This window comes from Gossypium hirsutum, chromosome D03 (genome assembly GCF_007990345.1).
Source record: "Gossypium hirsutum isolate 1008001.06 chromosome D03, Gossypium_hirsutum_v2.1, whole genome shotgun sequence".
Lineage (NCBI taxonomy): Eukaryota > Viridiplantae > Streptophyta > Magnoliopsida > Malvales > Malvaceae > Gossypium > Gossypium hirsutum.
The window spans coordinates 16,269,457-16,284,798 of NC_053439.1; the positions used below are offsets into that span (position 1 = coordinate 16,269,457).

Consider the following 15,342-nt stretch of genomic DNA (forward strand, 5'->3'; position numbering starts at 1 on the left):
AGAAAGATAAATTTTATTAGTAGGCGAAGCTAAACATGTCCTTAGTCTAATTAGAAATGAGAAAACCCATTAAAAGACTAATATGTTGTCTATCAACTCTAATTGGGGAGATACCTTATCTTGGGGAGCGGATGACTCTTAGAAGATAGAGACATAAATGTGACTAACTGGACTGACAGTACATCAGATATGACCCAAGTAGAATAGATCTTGAATCCATTTATGGATTTATTCACTTGTGGCATTCATAGTGTGACATACATAAATCCTGAGTGGATGGGGAACTATGTATGCATGACTCGTACACTTTGATGTAAGTAAAACTTGAGTTCAAATAGATAAGGAACCGAAAGCTAACGTGTTTGGTGTACGACTTCTATAGTATGTAGCATCATTCATAATAGTGAAATTCATATCCCAAACCAAGGGTAAATGATATCCTCTCATTGGCATTACTTGGTTGATGAAAAGTAAACGTGGCCACTGGTAGTCTATCTTTGTGATGGATGACTTGATCACTATTTGATAGTGACTGAATTTTCATGAAGGAAGATGTAATGGTTACCATGAGATAAAATAGAATCATATTTGGAGAGTGGATATTATCCCGAAGAGGTCAAGGATATCCCGAAGAAATAAACAAAATGAATAGGAAAAGAAAAACAGGAAGCATTCATGAATGATTATGGTTTCCGCCGAAATGGAGAACTGGAATCATTTGGAAACGAATGTAGGTTTTCAAAAATCAAAATGGAAATGATTCATTTGCAATCCTATATGGATTATTTAAAAATATATCAAAAGAATGAGTTTATGTTTTTGGGCTATTTTGAAGCCCGAAAATGAAAATAAACCATTTGGTCATAGTGAACATATTAAACATATTTTCTTAAAATTTTACTAGGGGTAAAATTGTCAAAATTTTGTTGGGGATAACATAGGGGTGAGAAACTTATTTTATATATAAATATTAAATTTTATTTTGGGAAATAGAAAATTTTAAATTAGGTTGGATCACATTACAGAGTATTGGATTAAAAAGACCTAGGAAGTACTCGTAATTGGACTCGATGTGAGAGAGACCCAAAAACCCCTTATAGACATGAAGGGGTCGGTAACTCTAGTAGGAATACTAGGGTGTCCCATCCACTCTAGTCCTATTCTAAGTAGGATGTTGTTTTTCTATTTGAAATAAACCACTACAACTCAACAAGGGTTCTACCTTCTCTTCCTATAAATAGATGACACCGGTAGAGCTATTAACACAACTTTGGGAGATTGTTATTCTAACAAAAAATAAAGAGAATTTATTCTCAACTATTACATATTTTCTCAGAATAACGATTGTACCAGTTTATATTAAGAAGAGAGAATTTTTATTTTTACCGCAAAAGGAGAGAAACTTTTTCCAGTTCTGTGTTTTGATTCAATTGGTTCGAGCTCACACTCGAATTAGTTCATGGTACGAGAATAGCAAAGAAGATCGTTTGGTTGAAAGTTGGGAACAACGAACTCTGCTAAGCTAAAAACATAGGTACAAATTTTCTTAAGGTTTATTGCTATAAATATCACAAACCGAGTCGGTTTTCAAAATTTTAATTTTTCACTGTGCTAGAAAACCGTTTTCAAACCAAATCTTTTCCAATAGATATCACCCTTTTGAATTTGGAGAATGGAATAGCTAGCCTGACGAGAGTTGTAATAGGCACATTATAAACAAATAGTCTGTTTAGCAATAGGAAAAAATTGTAGGATTGAACATTAAGTGGCTTATAGACTTAGATGTAAGAATTATTATTTTATTAGATAGTTTTACTTTTAGATTGTTTTATGTCAGTCTAGTAAGAAATTATTAAGTATAGATTCATTTGTGACGCTCTATACTCGGGTCCGATGGATGGGTCGAGCGTGAGGTGTTACACGCTTTCATAGATGCCTCTCCTATCGTAATCGAGGCCTTACATAGAACCCCTCATTACATTCCAAATTTTACAGGGATTTAGATGAGCACGAGTTGGATTATAATGCCATTATATATTTCCTAATGGATGGTTGGGGCACCTAGGTTCGAAGGGCGAGAACCCATGACCCAATAAGGTTCCAGCAATCAATTATGGTCTTGGAAGCAAAAATATGGATTTATGTTATTTTTGCCAAATTATTTCTACCAAATTTTTCAGGATCAGCGGATCAACATGGGAGGCCAGATCTTCCACAGCATGCAGAAATACGCAAAAGGGCATACACGAGGACTTTCATACCTACATCTAACTACGGAGTTGTGTAGTAGAGCTAGAGTTAAATTTGATGTGGGCAAGCCGAGTTGCCAATAGGAAGGCATCTTAAACGATGTCATTTTCGAACAATTTGTAAAGCAACATGCTGATTGAGTAGAGCATAGATATGAGAAAATGGTAACACATCAATAGTTTAGTCGAGATCACGGTCTACCAAAACTGATGGAGGAGCCACAACATGTACCACCAGGGTACATAGAAAGAAAGCAACTTAAACAACTCCACTAAATGTAGACCCGGCCTTCTAGTCCCATCTCACATACATAGCTCAGGGCTTGGCATATGCCAAACTAATATGTGATCACTATGTCACCATACACAGTATCCCACTGCCACCATGGACCTTACCATTTTCACTACCTTTTGGGATTCAGCCGACGGATACTATTTCCCCTATGCCACCACAGGGTGGTACTACACCATCACGACTTTAAGAAACAGGGATCATGGTCCATGAGTAGAAAAACTCGACTCCACATGCAGACTTGGTAGGACTATCCACTGATAGGGGCAATGAGCCAATGGTCATCTAAAATGAGGTAGCATCAAGGAATTCGATGACGACAATTTTGATAACGATTAGAGGGAGGATTAAATAAATAGTATTTTTTATTGTGTGTTTAGTTTTTCTTTTTAGAAATCCCATATTTTTTAAGCTACTACAAATTCGAGCTAAAATTGTAAGGAAGAGTTAGTCCCACCATTTGCAATGGACTTATCAAACTATTCAGGTAATTCTTTCCTTTATCTTTTATTACACATTAGGGACAATGTGTCGAATGAAGTGTGGGGGTAACTTAAGAAAAATTTTTATTTTTTATTTTGATATTTTGTTATTTTTTTTGGTTTTCTAGGGTTTTAGTAGTTTTTAAAATTTTATTATTGCATGTTTTCGATGTACTTAAGCTTGTAAAAATACAAAAGATTGGTTAGGATCATGTTGATATGATTTTTTTAATAAACTATAAATTTAGTTTTATAATAATTGATTCTATATTATCTAATTTTAGACTAATTAGTTCAATTTATTACACTATGAATAAATTTAAGATATTAATTATACCAAATGATAAATGAATTTATAAATAAAATGCATGTTTACTTGAATTTTAGGTTATAGAGTTGATAGACTTTGCTAATTTAATCTATGTATGGAATTACCTAGGGATGACCTATGTAACACCCTTAACCCATATCTGTCGCTGGAATAGGGTTACGGAGCATTACCAGAGTTTACATTTCAAAACTATCAAAATTTTAAAACATTTGATTCATACCATCAATCACAACAAAACCAATCAAAAACATACATATTGTCCCTTGTACGAGCCCTCAAGGCCCTAAAAACAGATTAGAAACAAGTTGGAACCAAATCGAAAATATATAGCATTTTTCAGAAAAAAGATGAAAATTTAAAAACTGTAGGGATCACACGGTCGAGAGAGACGCCCGTGTTTTAGGCCGTGTGGACGTTCTAAGTAGGGACACACGGCCGTGTCTCAGCCCGTGTCTGTGCCTGTGTAACTCACTAACTTGGGTCACACGGCCAAGCCACACGCCCATGTGCCAAGTTGTGTACCCCTTGAAATAGCCTCACATGCCCGTGTGCCAGGCCGTGTGCTAGGCTGTGTAACATCTTGACTTGCAACCCTTTGAAAGCTACAGGGGAGAAACGACTGTGTCACCTGGCCGTGTGTCACACACGACTGAGACAAACGCCCGTGTCTTTGCCAGTGTAGACGAAAAATAGGTCATTTTCAAGCCATTTTTCTCACCCAACCTAGCATGTACCTACTAGCACTTTTGCATATATTACAAACCTTCAAAAATGCACCAAAACCATGCATAATCAAACCATTCAAATAAGGTATAACAATATACAACCAATATGCCCAATGGCATCTCAACTCATCATCTAAACATGTACAATAACATATTCAAATTAGCTAAAATGTTCAACTAACTTTTGATTAAGCTTGCATCAACAACAAGCCATTTACTTTACCCAATAAACATACGAAACACACCATTCCACAATTTACACCAAATATCACATATGTCATTTACAGCAAATGTACCAAATTACCACATTCATACCAACCACAAGATATTTATAATATGCATACTTAATCAATCATACCAACTTAAACATTTTTAGCATAATAAGTTCTGATATCAACCAATTTAAAGCCATTTATATACATGCCAAAAACCAAGCCTTAGTTAACATTCAAAATACCATAATCACAACCAAGATACCATAACACAAGCCAAACCATGTGGCTATTTCAACAACCAAAACACATAGGACAAACATTAGGCAAAAATGCCTATACATGCCATTATAACCAAAATCAAAACTTTCAAAAATACCGATAGAGTCGGTGGATAGTGTGATATAACTCCGACAAACTTCCAACCTGATCGAACTTCTGGTAATCTGAAAAGTAAAGGAAAAACAACTACGTAAGCAATGAATGCTTAGTAAGCTCGTATAAACTTTAGTCATATCAATCCATTTCAAATATGAAATTTATACATATCAAGAATAATCCTATACTGATACCACAAATTCATGTAACCATATTCAACAACTCACAAAGTGAATAAATCCACAACATCACAAATATATATCATCTTTAGCATTGTAGGATTTTATAAATCTTTAAACCCTTTCCAAATTTTCTTACTTTCTTTTGCATTTTATTACTTTCCATTACATTTACTTTTTTTAGCTTAAACAACAACATCAATTCAATTCATCATTTCCTTTTTTCATCATTTTACACTTTAGGCATGAGCTTACTATTTCATTACCTTTCCACACTCGTTTCATATGCATAACACAAAACATAAGCATATTATTCAACCATAGCCACAAGCTAGTGCATTTAAACATAACTCTTTTTGAATTAATCACACGATAAACCATTTCATAAGAAATTGCATAATTTAAATCTTACCACTCTTTCATGAACACAAGCATATTTCCATTTCAGCATTTACCATTTCAATGCAACTTATAAGTAAACATAATAACACTCAACCAATAGCTTGGCACATGCCTAAGCATCAAACAACAACACATGTTAGCCATGTAAATACATATATAAACCAATAATCATGGATGAGCACAATTGATTACTTTTCATATACATGTATCATCCAATTCAATTTCCATATACCATGTAACAACATATCCATGTAATTCATATGTGTCCCTGTAATAGTCCGTATTGAACATTTACCAATTTGTATCAAAATATTGCCCGTTGAACCATTTAGAATATCGTTGGATACTAGGGATAGCTCACACATAATGTGCTAAACTATAATCTGTCAATTCATGTACATCTATGCTCATACGAGCTATGAATCAGTATGCTCTCACGAGCTGTAAATTGGTAAGCTCATACGAGTTGAGAATTGGTAAGCTCTCACGAGCTAAAATCGGTAAGCTCATACAAGCTGATTGATAATCCCTAAAGACATGTCATTTGTATCCTATGAATTCCTAAGGTTCAAACGGGGCTCGGTAATCGTCGTACGTTGTTGGATTTACGTCATTTCATAATATGGTAAATTGCATAATAACATATATATATTGATTTAATCACAATATAATCACATATCAACATTCCATTTAATCAAAATTATATAGAATATATTTCATACAAACTTACCTAGCGAAATTGTAGAAATACTAAAGTTTAGGGGCATTTTGGTAACTTTTCATTTTCCTCGATTTTCCACCCGATCTTGATCTAAATTAATAATTTCATACAATATATTAATTTAGACAATAAAACAATTCATTTCATGCAATTTGGTCATTTTTGACATTTTTACAAATTTGCCTCTAAAGTTTGACTTTTATTCAATTTAGTCCCTGAGCCCAAAACATGCAAATTAACCATTTTTACCCAAAATAGAGCATAGAAAAATGTTCATGGTATCCATAACAGCCCATTGATGCAACAATTTCACATTAAATCCTTGTATTTTTATTAATTTAACAATTTAGTCTCTAAACGGTAAATTTATCAAAAATCACTTAAGAAAATACTTTTAATTATCAATCAACATTCCAAATTCATCATTTAACATAAAAAATCACAAGATTCATCAATGGAAACATGCAAAATCTTTAACAATTTTAAAATCGAAGGTACGAGTTAGCTGGACCTAGTTGCAACGATCTCAAAAACATAAAAATATTAGAAACGGGTGAAAAATTGCTTACCATGCATGAATTGAAGCATGGTCGAACCTTGGTTCTTCTTGCCATGGTGTTTCAGTGATGAAAATATCAAATGAAGAAGAAAACCCTTTTGTTTTCTTATTTTATTAACTTTTATTTCTTTATTTTATCTTTTATCTTTTAATAATATTATTATAACATATAAAACACGTATAAAATTAAAAGAAAATAAGCTTTAACTGTCCACCAACCTAAGAATGGGTAATTTACCCATTAAGTCCATCCAGTTATAATTCTCTAATCAATTTAACACCTTTAAACTAATAACGATTGACTTTTTCAACTTTTACAATTTAGTCTTTTTGGCTTAATTAATTATTGAAATGTTAAAATTTCGTAACGAAACTTTAATACCACCTTTATGACACTCATTAAATATTTAGAAAAATATTTACAGATCAATTTATGGAAACAAGATCCCAATACCTCATTTTCTGAAACCACTTGAAATGAATAATTCGCTTATATAACATAAATTATCAAATCAAAAACCTTTTTAGAACTATATTTGACTCATAAATATTATATACTAATATTTACGAACTTACTCGTCGGATTTGGTGGCCTCGAAACCACTATTTTTGACACTATTGAAAAACGGTCTATTACAATCTAAGGCATTGTTTGGTAGACAATTTTTCGAGCTGGAAAGCTATCCTAAAAATATTTTCCCTAGTACATATTGTGAAGTCTAAATCCATTTTCCTGATGAACCATAAATGAAACCTTAATCCTAAATAATATTTTATTTGATCCTTTATTTTGTTAGTTCTTGCATGGATTTAGATGTCCGACCATTGATATTGAGGGATTAGGTAGATACATCACGGTGGTTTAAAAAAATGAGTGAATTAAGGAATTGTATAGTATAGTGAGTATAAGATTTTTGAGCTTGTAAGTGTATATAGAGAGAAAAAAGGCAAAATGAAAATCGAGAAAATCTCAGAGAAAAAAAGCAAAGAGAGTTGGAAAAAAAAGTATTGTCACATTTGTTCAAAAAAAGTCAAGCTTAGAATGATGGTACTCATGAATATTATACTAGGCCTTAGTAATGGAGAAATAAGGAAGGTAAGAGAAGTGGATATAAGGTGGTGGGCTGTATGTACATTTGGGGGAGCATAGGGGACAATATAATGTGCCAAATTACTTTCGTGCTTAGTCATTTTGTCAAGCCTATTTTTTTAATTCTGAACTAACCTAAACCGCAGAATGTTACAAGCTGAAAAGTCCTATGTGACCTAGATAGTACTTTATATAGATGATAGGTGTGCCAAGTTTTGATATTTTTACCACATATATTAATTTGAACATAATTGTATATTTATATAGTTAGTTTGATGGGTACCTATGCTTCATATTCTTTTATTTATTTGCTTTGTAATGTAGGGAACTAATCCATTTAATTTTAGAAATTATGAGTTAATTATATATCATTCTAGAGTTATATGTTTACTTACATTATCTTGTTAATATATTTCTATTCAATTTCATGTATCACACTAGTTAGAGTATGTTTTATCTTCTTGCATGTTTATTTATTATTTTCACTTGTTTTGTTTTCTAGTTTCTTTTCTTTTGTTTTTGTTTTAGTTTGCTTGAGGGCAAGCAAAGACTTAAGTGTGGGGATATTTGACTTGAGCTAAAATGTAGTAGTTATTTTAGTATATTTCTGCACTTAATGAAATAAGTGTTTTTGACACATTTTTGAGTGTTAGTGACCTATTAGGCTGGCACGAGCCTTAGGTAGGCTTAATTTATGTATTTAAGTGTGCAGGATGCTTAATTCTAGGCCCAATTGATGTAGGAACTTGGGAGAAGTGTTGCACAAGCTTCTCGAGCCACGAAATCATCACAAGAACTTCCAAGCCCACAAAATGGCTATCGTGTTGTGACACACAAAGTCTATGGCGCGACACGCCCCCTATGTTGCAACATAGTAGCCCTGTGTTGAGACGTCATAGCTCTTGTATTGAGACATAGCTTGAACATGATTCACAAGCAATAATGAATCAACGGTTATGTTTGACAAGATTTTAAGATACCGTTGGATATCTCGCATTTATTATTATCGGGGGGCATATCAAGCATAAAGTCACATATTTTAGCTTATAAATAAGAGGCTCTTGTATACAAGTTAGGGCATCAATCCAATCAAACACAGAGATTTCTACAGACAGTTTTCTTTCTTCAATTCTTTAGTTTTAGTTTTAGTTTTCTTTTATTCTTCCATGGTCGGAAAATCCTATTCCGATGTGAAGACGTTTGTGAGCAGAGATTGTTTAGAACCCGCACTTCAATATATTTATTCATGAGCATTCTCTTATCTCTTCTCTTTTTTTTTTATTTGTCTTTCGTTTATCTGGCCAATTAATGTTTGCATGAATATTAGGATAGATTACTATGTTTTATTTATATCTTGCATGATTCGGTTATTTATCTAAAACTGGTTTTTTATTCAAGTGTACTTAGTATATTAGAGAGTGACGCCCCTAATAGAATATCTAGACAGGGGAGACCAAAAAGGTATCCTGTCCTGTATAACTTGTGCCCAGAGGTAAGATCAGGAGGGTATCCATAGGCCTAGGAAGAGACCGGAAGATTGCCTTTTCATTAGGATTGGTTCTTGTTTGTATATCCTTATTTTTATATTATTTCAAATTCTCATTTTGTAGCTACTGCCCAGTTCCTTATTTATGTGGGAGCCATAAATGTTTTAATCCTATTTGCTATGATGTTCATGAATGGTTTAGAATATTATAAAGATTTTAATCTGTAGACCATTGGGAATGGCCTTACTTCGTTGGTTTGTACAAGTATTCTTGTTTTGCTGATTACTACTATATTAGATACATCATGTTGCGGGATTATTTGGACCAGAAGATCAAATCAAATTATAGAATAAGATTTGATAAGTAATAGTCAACAAATTGGAATTCATTAAGCAACCGATTTGACTTAGATGGTAATCCTTAATAAAGATGAGACTAGAAAGGTATTCTTAGCTAAGGTGATAAATAACTCAATCAAGAATAATTTATTATTTAATTCGGTAATCAGGGATTTAATCGATCATAGGCTAGAGGCTCGCATCGTTGACACTAGAAATAGGAAATTCCATTAGGTTAGTTAGGTTAATTAATATTTTAATTTAGATTAACACTACTAATTCGTGATTCGATTAGATTAATAATTATTTTCTGTAATTAATTTAATAATAATTTCTCCAAACTGCAATCCATTGGGTATGATCCTTAGAATACTTACTGATGTTCTGTTGTAACACTTCTATATTACAATTTGACATGTATGCTTGCAGATACCACAGTTAAATATTTAAATTTTTAATTGCACGATTTTTACACTAAGAGCATGTTTGGTTTGGTGTATTGGCATAGCCAATACACCCCTAATCGGTGGGCCCCACCTAATGCGACTGTATTCCATCGTTTGGTTTGATGTATTTCTAATACGGGTGTAATCCTTTACCTTCCTAATCGGTGAAAACCACCGATTTCTAATCCCCCTCTTTTCTGCAGATTAGTTGCCCCTTCGGTTTCCCCTCCCTATTTTACCCTTTCTGCCGATTTGCTCCCTCTGTCTATATGCAAATCTTGAAACAGACATTGAAGATGGGTTTCACAGACATTGAAACAGACATGAATGAAACTATGTCAAAACAATATAACTCCTATTTTCAGAATTTTAAAAAGAAAAAACACTTTCTTCCTTTTCTTATTTCTCTCTTCCAAGGTCTTCATCATAGAAACAAAACCCAAAGGTGGAACCATTTTTGCAAGCATAATTTTTCGGAATTTCGAAGACCACTTCTTTCACTTTCTTTGAAACTCTATTTTCTTCTTTCTTGTTTGGGAATTTAAAGATGAAGAAACGGAGAGGTAAGCTGACTCGAAAGATGATGGAGCAAGTGCCAGGGGCATTGGGAACTAGCGCTAGCTTGGCTCTTCGTTTGGGACAAACCATTTTCTCCTCTGCTTCACTTCTTTTCATGTGTTTGGATGTTGAATTCTATAACTATACTTCTTTCAGGTGATTCCCAAAAGCTTCATTTCTTCTATTTTGTTGGGTCAAATTTTGATTTTGGTTTTCTCTTTACCCTTTAATTGTCAATACCCATGCCCTTAATTCTGTTATTTTGTTGGAATTCAATTTTTTGTTACTTGATTTCTGGTGTTAAAGTGGAAGTCTCTGGGAAAACTGTCACGATCATCATCTTGATGAATCTAGTACTATGTTAGGAGTTAAAAATTTTTATGAGAGGACTGATCAGAATTTCTTTGCTTTTCCATTTTTATTGAGGAAGAAAGATAAATGCAGTCAAATGAGCTGTATGCAATTCTTTTATGTGATCTTTTGGGTTCTGGGCTTTGGAATTATCAAATGCTTTCACTTGCTTAACTATCAAACTTCAGTAAGGATTATAATATAGTTTATTGTTTTTGAGTTTAAAAAAGGGGTGAACTGTATGTTATTTCTTCTATTTCAATGGAAATTTCTCTAAGTTGATTCTAAAACTAGTTATCATGAACCTTAGAGTTTATATTTGCTAAACATGTAACCTTCTATATAAATTATGTAAATTTTCCTTTACATGAGTTTTATTCAACCATGTTTTTGCTTTGTGAACCAGAAATATGATTCATTTGATTGACTACGTTAGTGGCTGCTAAAGTCTCTTGTCACCTTGCATACCACTTAAAAGAAATGAAGAAAAAGCCTTTTGTAATTGATTGCCTCGAAATTTGACTGAAATAAAATGTTATTCGATTGTTTTAATTAACTTGAGAGGGAAAAAGATTATGTATTGCATGTACATGTGATTCTATATTATGCTTTTCCTTTTTTAGTAGTTTTTTTTTCTTTTCCATGACTCGATATCATCTACGCAAACTTTCATTCTTGCTATTGTTTTGCTGTTATTGAAATAGTGTTCAAATATTAGGCTTGAATCTTATGCATGCAAAATAATGCTTGTTCATCTTGTAATACTTTTCCAGTTATGAGACCTTTGTTCTTATAGTTGTCATCTTTTTTCTTTAATTTTTTTAAAGATCAGTTCACAGCAAAGTTAGTTGATTACTTTTCCTTTTCTGAAATCTGAATTCTGTATCTGGTGAAAGTCATCAGCAACATGTATGATTGATTTGACATTATTTATAGGTGGAGTTGCATCCTTTTTGGAGACAAGATGAACTGGTGAAGTTTTGCCAATCAAAAGGTATCCATGTGTCTGCTCACACACCTTTGGGAGTACCTACTTCAAGTCCCGGAGTGTCTGATAGTGGATCGGGTGGGGAAGATGAACCTGGAACTCCTCGCATTTCATTTAGGAGGTCTCGATCAGTATATGGACCAATGTTGAAATTGTCGGTTGTTGGAGAGATAGCAGATAGGCACAAAAAGACACCCGAACAGGTATGCTAATGAATGACTTTGAAATACGCCACCAATATGTTTTTTGTAGTCAACTGCTTAAAAGTTGGCGTATGAAATATTTCCCACGTGACCAACCTAGGATTAAACTTGAGCTTGCCTCACAAACTTGATAAGTTTTAAGCTTCAAAATGAACTCGTACAGAGATGAAACTTGGTAAACTTTGGTCAAGTGAAGTCTGAATAAAACTTGCCTCGCCTCATTTAGTTTCACTTTGCTCTATAAATTTGACCACTCTCCATTTGTACCATGTGTTGATAATGCATTTATCATTTTCATGCTGTTGTACCATTACCGAGAAAGGAAAGAAGACTGCATGAAGTAATGACTATAATTTGCCCAGACACAGGAAGCTGCATATCTTTCATGGTTATATGTAACCATGAAAAGCAATATCTTTATTATTAAAACCGAGTTCATATAATTTTCGGTGAACCCCTGAATAACTAATAAAGAAGTATATCTCTAGGAAAGTACTAATATTATGGTGAGTCTCTTTCGGTTTAACTTCCACATATGGCTATACCAGAGAATTTCCAGTTGTCAACTACCACCAACCCCATATAGCAGGTTTTCAATCACTTTTTCCTTTTCCGTTTCCACCAAACACCAAATGAAGAGCGTATTCACGGAATAGCTCTTCAATCAGGTCAATAAGCTTTAAAGCAAGCCTACAATTATACGTTATCCTTACATCTAGTGAACTTCTGAGTTTAGTGAGCGGTGGAACAAACCTTATTTCTAGGCACTTTATGCATTCCAACTAAAAACAAAATACAAAAGGAAAGGGAAAAATGTGGATAGAAATAGCTAATAAAGGGCTCTGTGTTAATAACCCAATCAATTGTTAGAAAATATATTATATTACCTTCATTGATAATAGATAAAAACATTGCTCGTATGTTATTGTTTCAATTTTCTGAGTGGTCCAAGGCTTTAAAGGATTGAAATCGAGAAATGCATGTCAAATGCACTTACAATGGTGTTCAATCGTGTAGACCTTAAATGTGATAATGTGCATTGTGGATATGCTGAGCAGTAAGCAAGTAGTAGTAAGTTGATTGCCCTTTTTTTTCTTTAGCATCAAGATGTTATGATTGGAACTGAATAATGCTTTTGATCAGGACCTTCTGATCTTGGATATTTTGTGTACTTAGAGCTTCATGTGTATGATAGTGCATTATTTTATCTTGGCTCAGTTCAAGGTTCTCTTAATAAAATGTAACAATGGCTTGAATTCCCTATGAGCATTACTCTGGTTATTTAGTTAAAGCAAGAAATGCTTCATCCTAGAACATCCGTGTTCAGTTGACTTATTGCCCTTAAAAGCCACGATATGCTTCCTGTCCTAACATGCTATGTTTAACTAGTCTAGCAGTTCTAACGATTCTAAATCATGTGGTTGTGCTTTGCTCCTTTTGTAGGTAATCCTACGGTGGGGTTTTCAAAGAGGAACCAGTGTTCTACCATGTAGCTTAAAGCCTGACAGGATAAAGCAAAATATCGACATATTCAATTGGTCACTGTCGGACGATGAATGGAAACGGTTGAATCAGATTGAACCGCAGGTATGTTTATTTGGAGATGGTCCTCTAAACAATCTCTCGGGCAGAGGTCTGACATTCGGTAGCGGTCCTCTTCAAGCTGTGCACGAGATAGAAGATGATGCAGAATCAAACGCCTAAAATCCGTGCAAGCTTGTCAGTTTTTTTAAGATAAAAATGTCCCATTTACATTCAATCCATGTGGATGGGCGGTTTATTATATTATTGATGCTCCCCCATTGTTTGCAATACTTTTAGAGTTCATGGATGATGAATAGAAAGTCAATGAAAGACATTATTAGTATAATATGAGCTAGTTAGTGGCAGAGTTTTCCTTATAAACAAAACAAAAAAGGTGTTTCATATATTTCTGCAAGCGTGTCTTTGTATGTAAACATCATGAAATGTCAATTATCAATGATTTTTTTTTTCGAAAAGATGTCACTCTTGTTTTAAGTTATTGTGTGGATTTTGATTGTAGATGGCTCAAATTATACTTGTCAAAGAAAATTTTATTTGACTTTTTTTTAATTACATGGTCAATGCTTTAATTCCATTACCTTATTCCACCTAATTCTGGTTTTGGTATGAATTGTTAAGTGGTTATCTTGTCAAACACCCCTAACTAGCTTATAACTTTGTTGAAAACAGTATTGTATTAACTTCAGGAGAAATGATGCTGGGTGATCGTGTGGTGCAGTGTAGTTATATTTCCGTTTTCAATATATTAACTTCAATAGAAACGGTGCTGGTTGATCATGTGATGCGGTGCAGTTATACTCCTTGGTGTAACTTTTAAGGAATTATAGCTGTTAGGATTTTACGTTGTTTCTTTTTTCCATTCCCTTTTTTGTGTAATTTCCTCATCGAGATAGAAGAGGGAAGGTTTTGAGAGAGGCTGGGGTCGGATGTTTAAAATCTATATATGATATGTACAACGAATTATTTTATTTTGCTGTTCTTTTGGGCTTGATAATGGCTTTAAAGGTCACCAGCTTTTAGCAGTTCTGCTCATTTACCTTCCGGCAATTGACATGACTTAGAGTGGCAAATGTTATGCTTTTACCTCTTATAACATTGAATTGTATGCTTGTTGAATCATATTGAAATGCTAGATACTTAACTGACTAAACTTGTTTGAATGTAGGAACTACAGTTCCATCAAACACCACTACTGCAATTCTTGCTGCTCCCAATTTGTCGAATCCCATGGCTACAGTTGTTGGTGCTGCTTCAAACCCATTAACCTATAATTTGTAGTTGAATTTGAATTATGATCCAAAATGCAACATATCAATGATGAAATACGGCGATGCATCTGCTTGAATTTCTCTGTCTAGTTGGCCTTTTAAGTCCCTTCTGATTTGGTATCCTTGGAAAATTATTTGTTTTGCACTCTTGGCATTTTAATATCATATTAGAATAACTAGTTTATAACTTTGGAGTAATGATTCATCGTAATTTTACCCATTTTTATATATTTCTTTAATTTTTTAATTCATCACAAGGTTCATGCCATAGGGGCAAAGCTAAAATCAAAAATAAAAAAGAACCTCATTGAGGAAGAAAATTCAGAGAATAAGGTAAGAAAACCAAAAAATATAGCAACTGAGAGAATATACAGAGCTATGTTTCTCCGACTCTTCATTTTGCTTGAAGTATCCCTTTTTATACCCCTGTCAGAGTATTCATTTTTCTTAAAGTATTTGGTTTCAACACCCATGCCCGACGATGAAAGAACCTCTTTGAGAAAGTTATACAATAGATTTATTATATAAATTATTTTAA

General features: G+C 33.5%; 1 protein-coding gene across 1 annotated transcript; it reads left to right on the plus strand.

The window, feature by feature from the left end:
• Positions 1 to 11,713: 11,713 nt before the first annotated feature.
• Positions 11,714 to 13,983, plus strand: LOC107913101 (aldo-keto reductase family 4 member C10). Its single transcript, XM_016841558.2, has 2 exons — positions 11,714 to 11,991; positions 13,435 to 13,983. Exons 1-2 carry the CDS (start codon positions 11,932 to 11,934, stop codon positions 13,693 to 13,695), a joined length of 321 nt encoding a protein of 106 aa, XP_016697047.1. The 5' UTR covers positions 11,714 to 11,931; the 3' UTR covers positions 13,696 to 13,983.
• Positions 13,984 to 15,342: the final 1,359 nt, after the last annotated feature.